The sequence below is a fragment of the Carya illinoinensis genome, chromosome 7 (assembly GCF_018687715.1).
Source record: "Carya illinoinensis cultivar Pawnee chromosome 7, C.illinoinensisPawnee_v1, whole genome shotgun sequence".
NCBI lineage: Eukaryota > Viridiplantae > Streptophyta > Magnoliopsida > Fagales > Juglandaceae > Carya > Carya illinoinensis.
The window spans coordinates 33268857-33288876 of NC_056758.1; the positions used below are offsets into that span (position 1 = coordinate 33268857).

At 36.3% G+C, this 20020-nt stretch overlaps 3 protein-coding genes across 7 annotated transcripts; 2 read left to right on the forward strand and 1 right to left on the reverse strand.

The window, feature by feature from the left end:
* The first annotated feature begins 3603 nt into the window (after positions 1-3603).
* Positions 3604-7668, forward strand: LOC122317262 (SWI/SNF complex subunit SWI3B). Its single transcript, XM_043134248.1, has 6 exons — positions 3604-3938; positions 4055-4485; positions 5135-5542; positions 6207-6345; positions 6784-6911; positions 7259-7668. The coding sequence occupies exons 1-6, from the start codon at positions 3641-3643 to the stop codon at positions 7442-7444; spliced, it is 1590 nt and encodes a 529-aa protein (XP_042990182.1). The 5' UTR covers positions 3604-3640; the 3' UTR covers positions 7445-7668.
* A 656-nt stretch (positions 7669-8324) lies between these two features.
* On the reverse strand, positions 8325-10979 carry LOC122316579 (psbP domain-containing protein 3, chloroplastic). 3 transcript variants are annotated; one of them, XM_043133211.1, is made up of 9 exons: positions 10690-10979; positions 10486-10595; positions 10344-10409; positions 9714-9794; positions 9553-9605; positions 9391-9466; positions 9079-9197; positions 8926-8970; positions 8325-8530 (listed from the first exon to the last, which is right to left on the reverse strand). In XM_043133211.1, exons 1-9 carry the CDS (start codon positions 10914-10916, stop codon positions 8504-8506), a joined length of 804 nt encoding a protein of 267 aa, XP_042989145.1. In that variant the 5' UTR covers positions 10917-10979; the 3' UTR covers positions 8325-8503. The 3 variants fall into 3 exon arrangements, with proteins under 3 accessions (XP_042989145.1, XP_042989142.1, XP_042989143.1); XM_043133208.1 differs by having other exon boundaries at positions 9553-9635; positions 10690-10978; XM_043133209.1 differs by lacking the exon at positions 8325-8530 and adding an exon at positions 8538-8705 and having other exon boundaries at positions 9553-9635.
* A 2074-nt stretch (positions 10980-13053) lies between these two features.
* On the forward strand, positions 13054-18968 carry LOC122316835 (AT-hook motif nuclear-localized protein 10). Of its 3 annotated transcripts, none has more exons than XM_043133647.1 (6): positions 13054-13221; positions 13792-14336; positions 15278-15330; positions 16762-16893; positions 17880-18081; positions 18117-18304. In XM_043133647.1, exons 2-6 carry the CDS (start codon positions 13823-13825, stop codon positions 18173-18175), a joined length of 960 nt encoding a protein of 319 aa, XP_042989581.1. In that variant the 5' UTR covers positions 13054-13221; positions 13792-13822; the 3' UTR covers positions 18176-18304. The 3 variants fall into 3 exon arrangements, with proteins under 3 accessions (XP_042989581.1, XP_042989579.1, XP_042989580.1); XM_043133645.1 differs by lacking the exon at positions 18117-18304 and adding an exon at positions 18354-18968 and having other exon boundaries at positions 13060-13221; positions 17880-18041; XM_043133646.1 differs by lacking the exons at positions 13054-13221; positions 18117-18304 and adding exons at positions 13380-13441; positions 18354-18968 and having other exon boundaries at positions 17880-18041.
* Positions 18969-20020: the final 1052 nt, after the last annotated feature.

Below are 20020 nucleotides of genomic sequence, written 5' to 3' on the forward strand. Positions count from 1 at the left end.
ATTGATAATGCGGCATCATTACCTTGTCGGACAAACAATATCCTCTCATTATTTCATTTTTTGTGTCTAGCATCGAAAGAGGCATCATAGATCCTGCATATCTTCTCTTGAATTATGCACTTTTCTTCTTGATTCTGCATCTTCTTATATTATAAGACTACTTCATGATATACGTCTTAGATTCTTTCAACGTGAGATTCCCTTGTGTATATATATATATATATGCACTATACGTGAGAATGATGGTGCTGTGCGTGTTGAGCTAGTATGGGGAATCTGGTATGTTTGGTATGTCTTGGACATTGTCATCAATATCAAATGGGGGGACTGTTCATAAATTTCGTGGTCCTGTTATGGATGATGATGATGTTGACATTAAGCTTGCGTTTCAGTGGAGGCGTCGTTGGCAGTCCTGTCTACTTTGTTCATTTTGTTTGTGGTGTCTCCCGGCATCATTTTGTGACGTGGTTGGCTGCTCTAGTCATTGTCTCTTTTCTTTTTTAGGTCATTGCGTGACAGTTGTCATCGGTGAAATTTCATATATGTATCATAATCACTTTGGAGCGATTTTACAATTCACATGAGGATCATCGCATTCCTGAATGCCCCTATCAAAACTAGATCTTTTCTTCATAAACTAAACCCAGTTGAAGAGCCTCTCACAAATTTCAGATCCGTCGAACGCCCTAGTTCCCTTAGCCAATCGAAAGCAAACCGTCAAACGCCCCAGTGCCGTCGAACGCCCTAGTGCCATTTACCAAAAGTGTAACTGTCAAGACTCAACTCAGTAGAATGCCCCAGTGCCTTGGTATTTGCATAACAGCCGAATGTTTCAAAAACTCAACTTACAGAGGAAGCTTGTTGAAAGGAAGCAATTAGGCATGAAACTTAAGGATATCAATCTCTATTATTTCTGCGTCTTCTCCGACAACATACTTGCAACTTCAGTCGTGGTCAGTTTACCTGCCTTAAAAATTCCAAAGATCCATATAGGGTTATGTTCCAACTTGTTACAGATGAAATAAATTATGCTACAATGAAGGCTTGGTTTTCCATGAACGGTTTTCAAGGAGTGACTATTGAGGTTCAAAAGTTTGAAGACTTCAATTGGCCAAATGCTTCTTACGTTCCCATTCTTAAGCAGCTCCAAGACACCAAAACACAGAGCTATTATTTTTTCGGGCAACAATGATTATGGCCGAACTCCAATAAAGTTTCAAAACTTTTTGAGTTGCAAGATCAGGTCTTTTTGCTGAAAAATCCACTTTTTGACTTTTTGAATGAGAGCAGAACAATGATGCTACTCCTGATTTTTTAAAACTTCTGAGACAAATTTGTTGATATTTTAGTGGGTGGAGAATGTACATGCACGAGGCTTCAAGAGGCTGGAGGCTTCGAGGGGTTGCGAGGCTGGAGGCTTCTAGGGGCTATGACGGGCTGGAGGCCTTGAGGAGCTTCGACGGGCTGCAACTCAAATCAGGAGATGAGGGGTTTGCAAAAGAGATGACTCAAATGAGGATCTCTGTCAGGCTATCTCCTACAATGCTCATATTCATTTTTTAATGGACAGCCCACATGGCGATGGCTTATTAGTGGGCTGTTTTTTAGTATAGGATTCTAAGTTTTTCTATATATATATATATATATATACAATCACCCTTTTGTAAAAGAAAATTAATTTTTAAAATTAGAGTTATTTTATTCTTAAGTTATTATGTAGAGCATATTATTTATATCATTTGAATAATATGATTTGATTTGTAATATTCAAATTTAAAATTTATTTTCTAAATCAAAATTATATTATGTAAATATTTTATTAGGTGTGTTCTATGTATCGACTTGATAATATAATTTTTTTTTAAGGATGGTGTATTACTCTTTTAATACAAAATATCATATAATTATTTATAGGAACTTTTAAAGGATAATGCATAATGTGTACTAGGAGAGTATCGCGTGTATGTATGCTGTAATAGTTATTTTTATCAATTACATTTGTAGTCTTCACTTGGTGCGAAGAGCTATATGCTTGATTCATGTTCCTTAATTTGAATTATGTGTTAAATATAGATTCTTCCACATAAGTTTTAAGTTGATAGTTGAGGTTTGATCTCTATGAGTTGCAAACTATTACATAATTTGAATGTGGAGTTATTTCAAGACTGATCTTATATATAGCTGATAAATGAGTTCAACGGGAGTAATTCAATTATTATTAAAAAATCAAAAGTGTTTGGACATCTTGTGATATGTATATAAATTATAGGTGCTACCTGCCCATGCAGGGGTAGGGTAACCCCTTCCCCACACCAACATAGGTGGGGTGGGGTTTTCACCCTTGCACCTTGCCCTAGTGCTAGGGGGTTGGGGTAGACCCTCATTCGCACTGCGCCTTGCCCACTCCAATAGTGCTTATAGTCTACTGGGCTCAAAAGTGATCAAAAATAATTTTTTATTCAAATTGTAAATATGACCATAATTTAAAAATTAATAACATAGTTTTCAAAATTTCTAGTGTATATTTTTGTACAAATCATAGTGTGACTTTAATATAGATAGCCAAGGCAATTAAGGTGTCTCACCTAAGCAATGTGAAATTTTTGTATTGCCTTGTCATGGTATACATATCACATTTTGCTTAAGTGAAACACTTGTATTACCTTGACCTCTTATATAAAGGCCACACTATAACTTGCATAGAGTATTAAGTAAAAATTATACTTAATATATATTGCTATATTATATATAGTAAAACTAAAAACTATTAATATATATATATATTTATGTTAAATATATGTAGGTAGGTGAAGCATACGGGGAAGGGGTAGCGGGGTGCGAGCCCCGCTGCAATATAAATTTTAGGTTTATTTGGGATTCATATCATTTTAGGTTGGAAGGCTGAAGAAATATATGAAATATTAAACAAATACCCAATTTATTAATGTCTCATTTGGTTACTACAAATGAGATAAAAAATATGTGAATAGTGATGATATAGTTTGTAAATAGTAGTAAAATAATTTGAGTTAAAGATATTTTATAGAGTTTTAAAAAATTAAGCAGAAATAGTTAAATAAAAATATTATAAACTTGAAATATTTTTATAACATAATTTTTAATATTATTTTGTTTTAAGATTTGAAAAAATTGAGTTGTTTGTGGTGTTTTGTTTGAAAGTTTGAAAAAGTTATAATGATTAAATAACAATTAAATGAAAAAATTAAAAATTAAAAATTAAAAAATATTTGTGTTTGAATAATATTTAGACATTGAGATGAGAGGAGAAAGGTTAAGACCATCTAATCATATTTTTTATCTAATCATTATAACTTTTTCAAGTTTACATATAAAACATAAAAATAAATTTAAATTTTTTAAATTATAAAATAAAAATGATATTTGAATAATTTTTTGATTTTATAATCTTCTATTCAGATTTGTTCTCTCTTTTTTCAAAATTCAATAAATTTTTTTAATTTTTTTTTATTATTTATAAATTATTTCATTTATATTTATAAATTTCCGTACAGATCTAACCCATGGATCCGGATCCCAATTTCCAAAGTCCGTTTCTTTGCCCACTTGAAAACCCACCCCCCCTTCCCCCCTCTTCTCTCTCTCTCTCTCTCCCTCTCTGATGGCAGAGGCTAAGACAATGGCAGCCATTTCACCACCGAAAGAGCCCCTCGGCCCTTCCGATGAAACCCCATCCAAACCTCCCCTTTCCTCCCAAACCCACTTCACCACCGCAGCCACTACGCCGCCTGTTAAGCCCGAGACGCCCACAACCCCAACCCCAACCCCAACCCCAACCCCCACAATTACCATCTCCCGAGAAACCCCTCCCGCTACCACCACCATCTCTTCGAAGCCTCCTAATCCACTGCCTCCGACATCCTCCGATGCCGACGTCGTTCACGTTCCCAGCTACTCCCGTAAGTCCCCACCTTGCCTAACACAAAAAAAAAAAAAAAAAAGAATTTTCGCCTTGTGAATGTCTTGTATGATTAGGCTGATTTTTATTTGGTTCTGGCTAATTATTGGATCTCAGGTTGGTTTTCATGGCAAAAAATCCACGACTGCGAGGTCCGGTTCCTCCCGGAGTTCTTCGACTCTCTCTCTCGCTCCAAGAACCCTGGGGTTTACATGTACTACAGAAACTCCATCGTCAAGCAGTTCAGGGAAAACCCCTTAAGAAAGCTCACCTTCACGGACGCCAGGAAGACGCTGGTCGGCGACGTGGGCTCAATTCGGAGGGTCTTTGATTTCCTTGAGGCTTGGGGTCTGGTCAACTACTCCCCCTCCGCGCACAACAAACCGCTCAGGTGGGACGATAAGGAGACTAAGTCCGAATCCAAAAGCGGCGGCGGCAGTGGCGCGCCGCTCGACTCTTCCGCGGCAGGTCCCAATAGAGAGAGTTCCAAGGTGGTGTGCAGTGGGTGCAAGCTCGTTTGCAGTATTGCTTGCTTTGCTTGTGATAAGGTGAGTATATGTGCAGCTTTTAATTTATAAGCAATGAGAAAGTGTTCTGCTTTCAATCACTAATGTGCTTATCGTTGCGAATTTCATACATAGACGGTAAAAGCTTTATCTAGGAGGAGTTGGATCTCAATCAATCGTTGGGTACTCGTAATTCTGTAATTGACCTAAGTTTGTTCCTTTCTTGGTGAGGTTAGGGTACTCGAGTAGTGTGAAGGTTGTTTGATTTCTTGGTGGAGGTTCATAAGTCATTGTTTACAAATGAACCACTACTATTGATTAGATTTTTCTAAACTGAATATTGACTCTAAGGTAGATTTGTAACACTTCGCTGATAGTTTGTGTATACCTACATGCATATTAAGTATGCTTAATTGTGTCAATATAGATCATTGTCATGTGCGGCTTGTAGTGTAAGGTTGGGCCATGATGTTGCAAGAATACGGTGACCCTAGTTGATGCAGATCAAAAAGTTGTGGATGCACGAGATCCTTCTTGCAACTGATCTTTACCGCTCCTTTCTGTTCAGTCAGATTTGTTATGTATCTGTTCACTAATATTGTCCTCTTTTTAAGGGTTTTTTTTCCCCTTTTAACTGTTTCATGGAATGGCACCAAGGTTGCTGATCCTAAAATCTCCCTTTGTTGAGCAGTATGACCTGACTCTTTGTGCAAGATGCTATGTTCGTGGGAACTACCGGGTTGGTGTCAACTCCTCAGATTTCAGGCGGGTTGAGATCAGTGAAGATATGAAGGCAGATTGGTCGGAAAAAGAAACTTTGCATCTTCTGGAAGCCGTAATGCATTATGGTGATGACTGGAAGAGAGTTGCAAAACATGTTGGTGGCAGAAGCGAGAAGGAATGTGTCAATCAGTTCATTAAGCTTCCTTTTGGGGAGGAATATCTTAAATATCCGGACTCTGGGGATGTTGACAACAAGTACAATCCAGTGAAGGATCAAGTTGCTGAATGTGCATTAGAAAGTTCTGGTGCTTCATGCAACAGTAAAAGAATGCGTCTCACACCTCTTGCAGATGCAAGCAACCCAATTATGGCTCAGGTACATTGGTTAAATAAATGATATGAGGTTTTCTAGAAGTTCAGCCTTTGGTATGGGGTTATTCTTTCAAAGACTTGGTTACAACTCAAATAAACAGGACCTGAGGATTAGCAATTACTTGGATGCTAGCACCCATAACGAGAGTAACTTTTTCCATAAGCATTGAAGCGAAGTCTTGTCCCTGAGGAAATTTCCTTTAGTAGGGTCATGCCGCTATAGGCTTCATCTCATGAAAGTTCTCTAACAATTAACAATGATAAGGTTTTCATTATGACCCTTATCTGCAGCATGCCATGGGTGCACCTGGGTTTCACTTCTAGTCTACCTATGTTAGTATTATGTCCTGAAGTCTAGATGGATGATCCCTTACCTGATCAGATGGATTGAGATGATGGCTTTTTGAATGAGTGATTTTCTTTAGTTGATAAACTATCAGTTGATATTGAGTCAATCAATACAAGTAGAGGGTTTAATCGAAGATTCAGAATCATCTCTCAGGCCTCCTTGGAGAGACATAGACATTTATATTGATGTTAACTTATTGAATGTTACTTGTGCTTATCCAAGTAAATGAGGTTTGCAGTAGAATGCTTTCTTTCCTTCTTTTTGACCCAACGTTCTTATAAGGGTCAGTTTTGATATGTATACTTGGAACATATATCAGGCTGCATTTCTGTCAACTTTGGCGGGTGTGGACATTGCAGAAGCTGCTGCTCGTGCAGCTGTTAGGAGTCTCTCGCAGGTGGACCATGGAGCAAGTAGAGAGCATCTTGGTACCCTTGCCAGGAATACAGAATTGCGAGGTATAAGTGGTTCTTTTCAGTAACATGTCTCAAGCATTTATTAATTGAATTCACTTATCTGGCTGCTTAGGTGTTGGATTGGGCATAATATATGTTAGTGTGTTTCCTTTGTAATTGACATGAAGTAGACCATTTTCCAATTGGTGTTTTTTAAGGGTTTCATTTGGCGTTCAAAAGGTGTTAGCCAAATGATTTGTGAAATAAGTCAACTGGTCATTTGGAATTATGTTTGGGTTTTTACTAGCATGCACTCTATAGCAACGTTCAAGGTGTTGGGGTTCTCTTAAGGATTAAGAAATTTTGAGACACCTGTTTCCTTTGGTGTATGCATTGAGCCAAATACCGTGAAGTAAGTGTTACTGGGAACCCAAGTTGGGGAATATCCCTATGCTGAGACCAACCAACATTCAGAAGATTAATGGCTTATTTGTGCTGTAGAAGCTGATGTTGCATCTAATGGTGATGCTGCACGGAATGCATCAGAAGGAGCTTATGTAGAAGCAAATTCACAACTTCGGAAGGAAGAGCTGGATGTGGAGAGAGTGGTTTCTGGGATTACTCTGCAGGTTTGTAAGCTTCTATATTGTTGTTTGTTTATACACAACTTTAACACAACTAGCATTAAAAAATAATTATTATTTTTAGTTTTGAACTATTGATTGTCAGATAACGTGTTTGAATTAAAGTAAAAAAATTATATTAAATGCTAGTTGTGTATAAGTTTTACCTAATTTAGAATGTATTTAGGTGTTCTTTTGTATACTTCATGTGTACACGGGCTATGCCTATTTCATTCGAATGAATAAAATTTACTTCGTACTTATAAAAAAAAAAAAATGTATCATTGCTCTCGTTGTTTTTATGTTCCTGTGACTAAATTTTCCAATATGTTAAAAATTATGTGTTTATGCAGATGAAAGAGATACAAGATAAGCTTGTTCATTTTGAGGAGCTAGATCTACAGATGGAGAAAGAATGGCAACAGTTGGAGCAAATGAAGAATATGCTCTTTGTTGATCAGCTCACCCTCTTGTTTCATAGAAGTTCTGCACCAAAAACTGATGAACGAATGGAACAAAAGAATATAAGAACGGATTGATGTCACATGATTTGTGTTGTCTGTATACCTTTTTTTTTACTTCCCCCGGCTAGGCGCTAGCTGTCTATTTATTTGGAAATTGAGCTGCAAACTTACTCTCAAAATCAAATTAGTTTAATTAATTGGAGTAGTTGCAAATCCTCTTCCCCTGTCCTTGTCCATTTTTAGTGCGGCTGACAGATGTTTACCCAAAATGTGTAATAAACTGCCCATTGGGATGAAAATGTTTGCTTTCTGTCTTCGCATCTTCCTTTGTTAGAATTAGGGGTAGTCTTGCGTGGGGAATTGCATAAATCATTTGATATTAAAAAATGATTTGATATTTGCCTTTCCAAGTGTATAAATTATTATTATTATTATTATTATTTATAATTCCAAAAAAATGATTGAAAAGTTAAATAAAATATTATTATAATATAATTTTTTAAAATTATTTTTATTTTAATATTTGAAAAGGATGAATTGTTTATTATATTTTGTGTGAGTTTAAAAAAATTGTAATGATTAGATGAAAAGATGTGAGATGAGATGGTTTGTGTAAGCCGAATCCCCAGTGTAATAATTCGGCACACAACGATACTTTCAATCAATGCCGCTAATGAGACTACCCCCAGTTTTCTTCACTTTTTTTATATGTATAATACTATTTTTCTACTGAGATACAACCGCTAGGATTCATTATTTACGCCCTAAAATTTGTGGAAGTTTAACTGTTCGTTTGATCAAATTCCAAGAAGTTTTTGCTGTTTGTGAATTATATGATTTTAGATAAAAGTTGAAATTTAGAAAAAAAAATATTATTAGAATATTATTTTTTAATATTATTATTTTAATATTTGAAAAAGTTGAATTATTTATTAAATTTTATGTGAAAATTTAATAAAATTATAATGATAATATGAGATGGTTTCTTAATCCAAATAGCTCCCGAGTCAACATCATTCACCGTTACATACTAAAAAATAGATATAATTTGGTGTTGACATGATTGATATACAAAGCCAGGGAGCCAGAACTTAGAACTAAAACTGTACGTTCTGGCACATATGACATATCTTTTCAAATGAACCTGAAGGATCCTACTGCCTGCAAAACCAAAATAATAAGAGATGCATTTCAGTTGTAAATAATAAAGCCACTTTCGAGGATGATGCTTCTGCCCACAGGGTCTAAATGCTTAGACTTTATGCAACTAATATTTGGCAACAGTTTCATCTCATCTCAGAAGTGGTTTGTCATTCCAAAAGCTTCAACAAAAATTCTGTTAAACAGTAGGAAAAATTTTGGTTATAGTATGCCAAAACTTTCAGAAATGCTCCCAAATACTTGGGGATGGCTTGATCTAAGTTTCCCTGAGGGACATCCAGCATTGCTGGGCCACGATATAGGCTTTCTTTTCAAGAACAAAAGCCTTAAACCTACAAAGTAAAAACAGGAAAACAATGTGATGTATAGGGAGCTATATGTCTACATTACTTCACCTTCTCAATTGTGGAGCTGTATTTCTCTGTTTCTTCCTCCAAGAACTGCAGAAAAACATTGAAATATCAGTAATTCGTGTTGACTGTTGAGTTGCCCTGTGTTCTTTACCGCCAGCTCCATAGAAACAAAAACTACAATGTATCCAGATCTACCTGTCCTGTCACAGTGTATAGTCTGTTGTACCAGCCATTGGATGCCATCCCAATAGCTGTAAACAAATGTCTCTGACTTTCGCCAGGATTTTGTAGTGAATATTCAATGTAATATATTCCTGTTTTTGAATGAGATTAAGAAATAAAATCACTACATTAATGTAAGCAATGATGTATGTGGGCACAATTGTGTCTAGAGTTGTCGATAAGACCATTAACCTTATCGATCATTAACCAAGTGTAGAAGAGTAATGATACATATAAATTGAATGATGGAAATCCACCTTTGGCTGCAAAAGGATTAACAATTACCATTTGTAGCTTTACAGTCTATGAGTTTTGCAGCCACACCTGGAGGCCTTTGCCAGCTTCTATCCAATCCATTAACCTGTTAAACACATTTAGGCTGTAAAAGTTGGCAAATGAGCCACACAAGCTTTCTACTTCAGTAAATTAGATCATGTGAAATCCCACCAGAGTCTCAGCAAAAGCATCAACTTTGCCCAAAGATTCCATCCGGGTAAAATCTGCTCCAAGACCCGTAATTACAACGCTGACTGCAGCAACCCATAAAGCAATTACAATATAGAGGGATAAAATTCTGAATGATGGATCCATCAGGAACTCGTGTATACCATTTGAATTGGAGGTCTCCTCCGGGTAGAAAGCAGTAATTGATTTAAAACCATTAGGCTCTTCTGCACCTATTCGCCAATCTGCATAACCAATATTTCATCCACCATTATGCTAAAACTTCCTCTTATTGCCTTGACGATAAAACAATTTACCATAAGTATAATTTATGTAGCAGCATTTTTCTCACATAAATCTGATAAAAGCGACAATGTTATCATCAAACCATAATCTGTAAAGGAGATGAACTTTTGTGTGCCCTTGACATATCCAAAACTTAAACTATGGTCTATTTATATTTTAATCCCTCACATCTTTGCCTTGATATTTTTGATAAGTGCATCTTTGCCTTGATATACTCCTGTTCTATTTTATATTTCACACGAGCAATGTCAAGCATTATTATCATTTGAAGCGATGTCTGCTCTATCATTGTCTCCATAAGAGAGAAATTGAAGATTGCAATCTCTTGACTAAAATGATGCACGTGAGAGGGAGACTCGGGCCAATGATAGAGGTTAGCATAATATCTTGAAGACAAAGAAAACACAAAATATTATTCAAGCAATATCAGCAGCAATCATTATTCACACTTATAATATTCTTAGCTCAATTAACAGTGGCAAATTCACCTTGGGGAATCAGTATCTTGAACTTGTTCACATCGTCCGTAAAAACGCGAAAATTCTCCGGTACATCTGAAACCCATATTAAATTGAACTTGAATAACAATTTAGTATCAGGTAGAGACTTAGAGGAAGAAAGAAACTTTACCGCTCTCAGCCAATGCATGCGAAATGATCGCTGGAAAAGAAAATGCACTAACTGTTGTCTGAAGCACAAACTCTCTTCTTTTAGCACCGCATCGTTCTTGAACCCGAACACTAGGAAAAAAACATAAATACAGAAAAAATTAAAACCCAGTTTGATGACAAAAACAAACGTGGTTTGAATAAGAAACAAGTTCTTGTTTTTTACCACGGTTCTTGGTTTTGATGTTGTTCTTCACTGTTCTTGCAACAAAGCACATTATTTTTTGTGCCTGAAGAAACCGAAGTAGGAACCTCAGAAGCTCTGCCTCGTGTAAGAACAAGTAAATTAGTAACAGGGTTCGGATTTCGTGGATCTGTCTTGTATGATGAAGCTGTCCAGTGGGAGATGGAAGGTCGCAGGGGCAATGAATATTGTGAGAAAACAGACGCCATGCCTTTTAGATGGGCTTCTGTTGGCTTGGCACTTCCCTTTTTTTCTTTTTTTCTTATTGGTTATTTTGTTTTAATTTTATATGGATCTCTTTCTTTGGATATATTATTATTTCTTTTTATTTCAGACCTAAAAGGATTTCATTGTCCTTCTACTTTCAAAATAGTTTTCATTTTTCACAAGAAATTCCATTTTTTTAATTAGAAAAATCCCATTGCTTTTTACAAGGAAGCCCCCCTCCCCCCCCAAAAAAAAAAAAAAACTCAAAATCACTTCTATAAAAATTAGGAAAAATACTCTCTTAAAATTTTTTTATGACTGTTGCATGTATAAATAAATTACACAAAGTAAATCTATAAATTGATATGATTTTATAAAATTCATTAGATCTATTTTATAATAAAAGTAATTTTTATAATATAACGTATCATATCAAGATACATTAATTTATAAATTTATTTTTATATAATCACTTTGTGGTTATATTATTTTTTATTTTTTTATATACAAGCATGCTTTTTACTTCCTTTGCCTATTTAGCTGCAAGAAGTTTTACTAAAAAAAAATAAGACCACAACACTAGTTGTTAAGCAAAATAGAAATAGAAACAAAATGGTAAAAATGTTGATAGATTTTTTTCCCCTCTTCGTGACAAGTTGAATATTTATAAATTACATACTGAATTATACTGATATGTCATTATGAGCATTTTTTGAACCGAAATAAATAAATGTAATATTAGATACAACTTTAGAATATATAAACCTTGCGTACTTTAATTAAAAAAAAGTAAGGCATATTATTATGAAATAAATTTTTTTATCTAAATTTTGAAGTTGTCTAAGGTGAAGTTTAGATAGTAAGAATGATTTTAGATGAAAGTTAGATAAAATATTATTATAATATTATTTTTTAATATTATAATTAATTATTATATTTATATAAAAATTTTAAAAAATTATAATAATAAAATGAAATAAAATAAAGCCCAAAAAGTGAGGGCAAAGGCTTGCATAAGTAGGATGGTAGAAATCATTTTCCAACAAATCATCACCAATGTCTCAAATTTCTTTATTTTATTAATTTAAGGAATAAACACAATTTTCCTTCCAAACTGGATTGAAGCCTAAAGAGTAAATTTAAAAGTCATATTGTCCATTACTAGTGTCTTTTTCCTCGCCTACTAAAAGATTCCACCGTAATCATGACATTAAATAAAACATCTGCCCGTCCTTAATTTCTTCTGCTCTTTAATTGCAATCACTTATCCATGGGAAACTCTTTTTCCACTTATTAAATTCACATATATATATATATATATATATATATTTAATTCATTTTCAAACCAACCTCTAATTTTGAAATTTACAAACTTTGAAAAAAAAAAATATGCCAGCTGTAATTTGACAAATACCATATTTACCAAAGAATTATTAAAAAAATAATAAATTATACGAAATTACGTCAATTTATAAAATATTATATTATAATTTTATTTTATTTTTTGACAATCTTATGAAACATAAGCTACATATTTATTAAGCGTCTAATACTCTTGAAAGCTAGTAAGTCAATATAAGTATAGGATTGTAACAACTTTTCTTAGCCTATGATTTTATTATTTGCCTACTGATTTTATTTCCTTTTATGGACCAACTACCCATCACCAACTACTATATATTATTATTATTATTATTATTATTTTGTTTACTCTTATATTTTTTCAATCTCTTTAAATAAGAAAATAATTTTTTTTAAATTGATATTTCTAATTTGAAATTTTAACATTTATTTTATGAAAATAGCTTAGAATGGAAAAAAAAAAAAAAAAAAAAAGAAGAGAGAGAGAAAAGTACAAGAGCCCAATTGACATAAATCCCATGAATATCTAGAGCGCTGCGCCTACCGAAACTTGAATACTCGCTCTGGGAGGATGAGACGTGTAGATCTATCCGATGTATTGAGCTTATCCCAAACGTGGCAGTGAAACGAAGAGAGTATGAATAAAGTAGTAGTTATCTGGTACTCGAATTAAAAATGAATATTTTATTTTATTTGTTTTGTACGAAAGCAAATTAGGGGTGGGGGAGGCTGCTTTTTACCTGCCCGTTTTAAATTAAAGCTTCCCTAAGAAGAGGCACAAAAAAAGAAATAAATAAAAAATAAATATTCAGAATTCTCGCATTTCCTTTTAGAAAAAGCCCTCCGAAGCTCCTTCCTCTTCGTTTCCGTTCAGGAACGTCCTGGAATTTCATCCTCTCCCCAATTTTCGATCTGTGCTGTTTTTAAATTTTCTCGGAATTATTGGTGAGTTACAGTGATTTTTCCAGTTATTTTTCGGGATTTCTTCATTTTCTCTGTAATTTTTTTTTTCTTGCGACTCTTTAACTCTGAATTATGAAAATATTTATTATTTTTCATTTTTATTTTCTCAAAAATAGCTTCTTCCCGCATTATGTTCAATTATTCTTTGCTTTAATCTTTAATTTGAAATAAAATTTTCTCGATCCAGGTTGAAGAAATTCGAGTGAGTTTAAAAAAAAAAAACTCTTCAGCCCCGTAAAATTTAAGCTAGTTTTGCAGTAATTATGAGAATATTTTCGTTGTAGCTTTCACTAGATTTTCTCTAAGGTTCTCGTCCAGGATTTTAATGGCGGAGCTCAGCTTTACATTCTTAATCTTACAATTAAAGATCAGTACTTTAACGTCCCCCCACCACTTTCTCTGGTTTAAATTCACTCACGGGACAGTAGTATGAATTTTATATACTTATAATGATTATTATCAGTGTGAATCATCCTCATCTTAGTAAATTAGGGTTCTCTCTTTTAAAAACCTAACAATAATTTGCAATGTTCTTCTCCTTGTGTTTTGCAGATTAGGGTTTGCAGGCAGATTGTATGGAAAGATGTCAGGATCAGAGGCAGGAGTGATGACGAGTAGGGAGGCCTTCAGCGTCGCTCTTCAGCAGAAGACTCAACCGCTCGTACAGAACATGCGGTTGGCGTTCAGTACCGACGGCGCTGCCTTCTACAATGCAGTAGGCGCCGCGACGTCAGCAACGCCCTCAGTCTCAGTCTCAGCCTCGACCTCGCCCACTTACCAACCCTCCTCCGGCGATGGTGGGTCCGCCCCTGCCGTAACTGCTGTTGGGGCGTTGATGAATGTGAACGTGGGGAGCATGGGCGGTAGTGGTGAACCCGTCAAGAGAAAGAGAGGGAGGCCCAGAAAGTACGGGCCAGATGGCACCATGTCGGTGGGTCTGGCCCCTCTGCCTCAGTCTGTCACCGGAACCCAGTCAAGCGGAGGCTTTTCTCCTCCTGCTCCACCTCATTCTGGAGGGTCAGCCTCGCCCTCTTCGTTCAAGAAAGCTAGGGGCAGACCGCCTGGTTCTAGCAAGAAGCAACAGTTGGAAGCTCTGGGTAAGCGTTAGTTTCTCTGGGAATCTACATGGGTTTTGCGTTGAACTTATGCTGGTTTTTGTTGGGTTTGGTTTCTTTTGCAGTTTATTGGTCTTTCATTTGGTCAGTGTACTTATCCTTTTGACTTGCTCTCGTGCTAATTTGATTATCTGGGTGCTTGACTTGTTTTTATCCGCCTCAACTGGCTTTGGTTGTTTTGGTTGGATTTCTGACAGGGAATAAAATGGTTGGTGTTGGTATTGTAAAGGGCACACGACTCTCTTAAAATAAAAGAAGGGAAACCAATGGTCCAATTGTCCATTATAGTTTTGCTGGAGCTTGGGATCTGCTCTCAATTCGAAATTACTGATATGCCCCTGTGTGGCGTTTGCCGTTTGCCACCCTTGGCTATTGGAATTTTCTTGATTCCCTGTTAATTTCCGTGTCGTATGAGAGATATATTTGTGAGTGGTAATATTTTTTAAATTAAATGTTCTTTAATTGCAAAAATTTCTGTTAGATAATTTCTTATATTGATTTTGAGCATGTTCAGTATATGACGCCATTTTGAGTTCAGTCAAACTTTCTTCTTTGAAAAATCTCTCTCCCAAACCATAATAATAATAATAATAATAATAATAATAATAATAATAATAATAATAACAACAACAACAACAACAACAAAAACAATAATAATAAATAAATAAGGACAGAAGATGCTCTCTAATATTTATACAGGAATATAATATGTCAAACAAAAAACAGCAACAGAAGCCAAAAAAAAAAAAAAAAAAGGCAACAGAAAATAAAGAATCTTTGTTTGTCTAATGGGTTCTTTTTGTGCAATGTATTGAAATTCCCCTTTATTGGTTTCATATTTAGTGCAATGTAGTTTTATGTGCTAGTGGGCTGTTAAACTACTGTGTCATATTTTATATTTCATGGAGATTTTCTGTTTGCAGGATCAGCAGGTGTTGGGTTTACACCCCATGTTATCACTGTGAAAACTGGAGAGGTCTGTTTATCTGTTTTAATCTTTTCCTACGTTTTTTACCTAAAAAAAATCTTTTCCTACGTTTTCATAGATCTTTACATTCTTTTTGATGTTTCATTTGAGCATCATTGAAGTATCGTCTTTAATTATTAAGTTGCATTGGAGTATGTATGTTGCCTTGTGCCATTTAAATAACTGTTATATGCATCTTGATATGTTTCGTCTAGTAGCTCAGTCATTTTAATTACATCATGATATATTCAACATGAGATGTAGATGAAGGCTTGATTTATGTGTTTTTTATTTTTTGGAACTAGGAAGTAATGTGGTTAATACTTGAAACCCCCCCCCCCCCCCCCCCCAAAAAATAAAAAAACAGAAGAAAAAAAGAAAAGAAACGTAAGGTGGTGAATTGTTTATTTGTGATGTCTTATAGAGTGGGTTAGACTGTTAAATATGAGGTGGATCTTGGCAACTTTGAGCAAATTTTCTATGTCTAAATACTAAAAGAAGAAGAAGAAGAAGAAGAAGAAGGAAACACCAGAATACCATTCTGTTGTATCTAGGGATGGTGCAAATTCGGTATGTAAGTTTCTTTGTACGAGTGGACTATGGTCCGTGACAACTCCTGTTTTGAATCCTTTATAGATTCAACTAGCTCTTGCTTGCCTAACTTTCCTTAAATTAGGCATTCCCTTCTGTATGCCTCCAGTATACTTGGGTTGTGCCCCTAATGATTTACTATTATGTGGTGTTGTTACTTATGGAGAAAAAGTACCATAAAAATTCTCTCAAATTTTCTCTGTATCTGCCACAGTTTCCATAGTATACTTGGGTTGTGCCCCTAATGATTTACTATTACGTGGTGTTGTTACTTATGGAGAAAAAGTACCATAAAAATTCTCTCAAATTTTCTCTGTATTTGCCACAGTTTCCATGACTGAACAAAAACTTCCTCAAACACAATTTTAGGAGACCCCACCACATTTTCTAAAACCAAAATAACATTTCTCAGAAAAAAGAATATGTCTCAAAATTTTGCTCTCACAAACCTATTTTCTACAGGTCCCACTGCTTCCACAAATGAATCTAGGTGCTAATAGTTCATGAATATTAGGACCAGTTTTACTAATTCTGGAACCAAGCAAAAGAAGAAGCTTGAACCATTCTCTTTGTTCTATCATTAAGGGTGTGGTGTTGGTGATGTGATGACCAGATTCCAGTGACAAGTTGTTCTTGTTCGAGTGTTAGGTGCAAAAATAAATTTTCCCTAACACGTGATTCTTCTTTACATTTCAGAAATTCTTTACTATGCTGCTTGAGTAATTAGATCATACTTCTTCATTTATTCCAACTTTTACAGTGCTTGCATTTTGTAGATTTATTTATATTTATAATTTTGAAAGATTAATCAATTGGAGGGAATTCAGCAGTACATATTTTGGTTTTCAGGATGTATCATCGAAAATAATGTCATTTTCTCAGCATGGTCCGAGGGCTGTCTGCATCCTGTCAGCAAATGGAGCTATATCCAATGTGACGCTCCGCCAACAGGCCACTTCTGGTGGAACTGTAACTTATGAGGTTTGTGAGCTATCTAACAACATTTCTGCTGGCATTTCCCTTAATATGAGGGGGACTTGTAATTTTTAAGTGCCAGCATCTAGACCTTCCAACTATTTCTAGAAGTGACATGAAAATCTTAATATTGATGGGGGTTGGCAATTGCATTGGTATTTATGCTATTGATGACCGGCAAAAAAAAAATTAAGGTATTGATGGGGAGAAAGATATTGACACAATACATCTCCAAGAGCAGTTTTATCATCAAACCCATTGCTTCTATAATCAAGCATGTTTTACCTGGTAACAATATTCCTCGGTGGTTTTCTATGTGATGTAGATTAGTGTATAGTAGAGGAAAACTTGCAAACAAAGAGAATTACGTGATATGGTAAAGCATATTTTACCTGGTAACAATCTTCCTTGGTACTTTTCTATGTGACTGCTGTAATGTTGGGAGGGATTGTGATACGCATAGGTTTCTCTGGAAATTCTTGAATACTGTTAAATGTAAATAGAGCACCTATTTTTGTTTTTATTTTTTTTTTAAGATTCTAAATGAGGGTCCTTCCTGGAATCAAGGTTGAAATATAATCTTTGATCTGATCTGTTCTACTTTATTGGTACTTTTTTTTTAGGGTGTTTTTTTTTTTTTTTTTTTTTTTTTGGGGGGGGGGGGGGTTGGTGCACCGGTGGTGTTCTCAATATTAGTCTTTGAAACGTGGTTACCAAAGTGCTGCGTCGTATACTCTGGGCAGATCTTGGTATCTTTAAAGGCTATACTGAACATTGGCATATTCAATTTTACTCAGATGGCTGTAAATTGGGTTAAACCTACCTGTACTTTTTGGTCTACTTTTTGGTCAAAAGTAGAACAAATCTTTATATAGATTCACTTAGATATTATTGCCCTCCAGTTACATGACCCTTTGCCACACATTTACAATTATGATATGGCTAGATGCATAGATTCACAGCTTTTAAATATTTTGTTTTGTACAATGCAGGGGCGATTTGAAATTCTGTCCCTCTCTGGTTCATTCTTGTTATCTGAAAATGGTGGTCACCGGAGCAGAACTGGGGGTTTGAGTGTGTCTTTATCTGGACCTGATGGGCGTGTTTTAGGTGGTGGAGTGGCAGGCCTTCTTACAGCTGCAACGCCTGTTCAGGTGCATTATATTTTTGTTTCATTTATTTATTTGTTTCTTAATTCTCAATTGTTGTTCTTATCAAAAAAAAAAAAAATTCTCAATTGTTGGGGGTACTTTGTAAGAAATACTCTTGCAGTGCCAACTGTTCTTAATCTCATTTTGCAAATCATGTGAGACTCGAATAACGAATGAGATGATTTTTATGTTATGGTAATTTGAAGAATTCACACCATTAATAGTTTCTCTCGTTCTATATGCGCTTGTGTGGTTTAAGCATACAAGGTCTTTCACTATAAAGGAACCAGTGATATTAAGCGTTTCCCATTGCAGGTAGTTGTGGGGAGTTTTATTGCAGATGGTCGGAAGGAATCAAAGTCGTCCAACCAGATGGAACCCTTGAATGCCCCATCAAAGCTTGCCCCCATTGGCGGTGGGCCTACTGGGGCCAGCAGCCCACCATCGCGTGGGACTCTCAGCGAATCCTCTGGTGGACCTGGTAGCCCTCATAACCATAGCACAGGAGCTTGCAATAACAGTAACACGCAGGGAATGTCTATCTTGCCATGGAAGTAAAACCCCCTTGTAACTCTCGTATTTCCACTGATTTGTGTAGTAAGCATGGACTCTAATGTTGTGTTTCATTTACTTTTAGGCCTTTAGACCCCGGGCCTTGTGTAGTAAGTTTGGTAGAATAAGGACTGTAGAATGGTTTCTAGCATGGCATTATTGGCTTTTGCCTGTGCCATCCAGTTAGTGTGACAGGTGCCCTTTGCACTTTGAGGTTGTAAGTTAGAAATTAGAGGGAAGCTCCTCCTGCTTTTAGGAATTTCTAGGTTAATGTAGTTTGTTGTTGGCCGTCAGTTGTAATTGACTTTCCACGTGTTATTATGGTTATACATTGTACCCATTTTCTCTATCTGAACGTGGCGTAGACCCTGCTTTTTATTTGCCTGTCCTTTTGTTTGTGGGTTGGTCCGTGAGTTGCTCGCATCTGATACACAAGATGTCTGGCACACCACTACGCTCTACACCATAAATGTCAAATGATGTGTTTGCATTTCAGTTTGTTAGAGTGGCAAAACTCAATTCAGAACAATTCTATCTGCGCTTATGTGGGAGATAAAGCATGCACGTGTCACGAGAATGCACAGGATTTTTCTCCAAAATAGGTAGGGAAGCTCCCTTCAAATCATCTCAAAAGTAGTTTAAATCAATGTTTTGAATTTCATTCCGTTCTGCCGGAATTTACCGTTCTGGTGTAGTGTCCGGTACATAGGGCTGAGTACCGACACAACCGGAGTCGGTATCTGGGTCGTCCGACTCCGACTCCGACTTTGTCGGAGGCCGAGTCCAACCTCCGACTCCGGCTCCGAAGGGTATATGCTCCGCTCCGACTCCGGCTCCGACTTGTCGGAGCGGAGTCGGGACGGAGTCGAAATCTTCAAAACACAAACCCAAACGACGGATTCGGCGCAGGGGGAGGGGAGGGAATCAAAACCAAAAAACAAAAAAAAAATCAAAACCAAAACCAAATCCATAACAGAAAAAAGAAATCAAAGAGTGAGAGAGAGTGATTCGGCGCAGCCGCGCAGGGGGAGGGGAGGGAATCGCGGGGGGGGGGGGGGGGGGGGGGAAGAGGGGGGGCCAGGAAACCTAATAATAAGGTTTTGAGATGAGAGGTGAGAGAGATCGGGATTCCGGCGCAGGGAGAGCCGGGGAGGGGAGGGAATCGGGGGGGAGAGAATCTGAGATGAGAGGTGAGAGACGCAGACGTCGCAGAGAGGGATTCGGCGCACGGGCGCAGGGGGACTCGAAGGGGAGGGAATCGGGGGGGGGGGGGCCAAAAAGACCTAATAGAAAACACTGAAACGGCGCCGTTTGGGGCTATTTTCACCCAAAACGGCGCCGTTTCAGTGACAGAAATTTGAAAAAAAATAAAGGGTTGCGTGAAACGGCGTCGTTTCACGCAACCTAGTTTCCAATAACGGCGCCGTTTA

Coding starts and splice junctions, on each gene's coding strand:
- LOC122317262 (XM_043134248.1), top strand. CDS start 3,641: ATGGCAGAGGCTAAGACAATGGCAGCCATTTCACCACCGAAAGAGCCC. Junction 3,939..4,054: donor TCACGTTCCCAGCTACTCCC/GTAAGTCCCCAC, acceptor ATTGGATCTCAG/GTTGGTTTTCATGGCAAAAA. Junction 5,543..6,206: donor GCAACCCAATTATGGCTCAG/GTACATTGGTTA, acceptor AACATATATCAG/GCTGCATTTCTGTCAACTTT.
- LOC122316579 (XM_043133208.1), bottom strand. CDS start 10,916: ATGGCGTCTGTTTTCTCACAATATTCATTGCCCCTGCGACCTTCCATC. Junction 10,596..10,689: donor CATCAAAACCAAGAACCGTG/GTAAAAAACAAG, acceptor TTTTTTTCCTAG/TGTTCGGGTTCAAGAACGAT. Junction 9,795..10,343: donor CAAGATACTGATTCCCCAAG/GTGAATTTGCCA, acceptor TTGGTTATGCAG/ATTGGCGAATAGGTGCAGAA.
- LOC122316835 (XM_043133645.1), top strand. CDS start 13,823: ATGTCAGGATCAGAGGCAGGAGTGATGACGAGTAGGGAGGCCTTCAGC. Junction 15,331..16,761: donor TCACTGTGAAAACTGGAGAG/GTCTGTTTATCT, acceptor TTTGGTTTTCAG/GATGTATCATCGAAAATAAT. Junction 16,894..17,879: donor GTGGAACTGTAACTTATGAG/GTTTGTGAGCTA, acceptor TGTACAATGCAG/GGGCGATTTGAAATTCTGTC.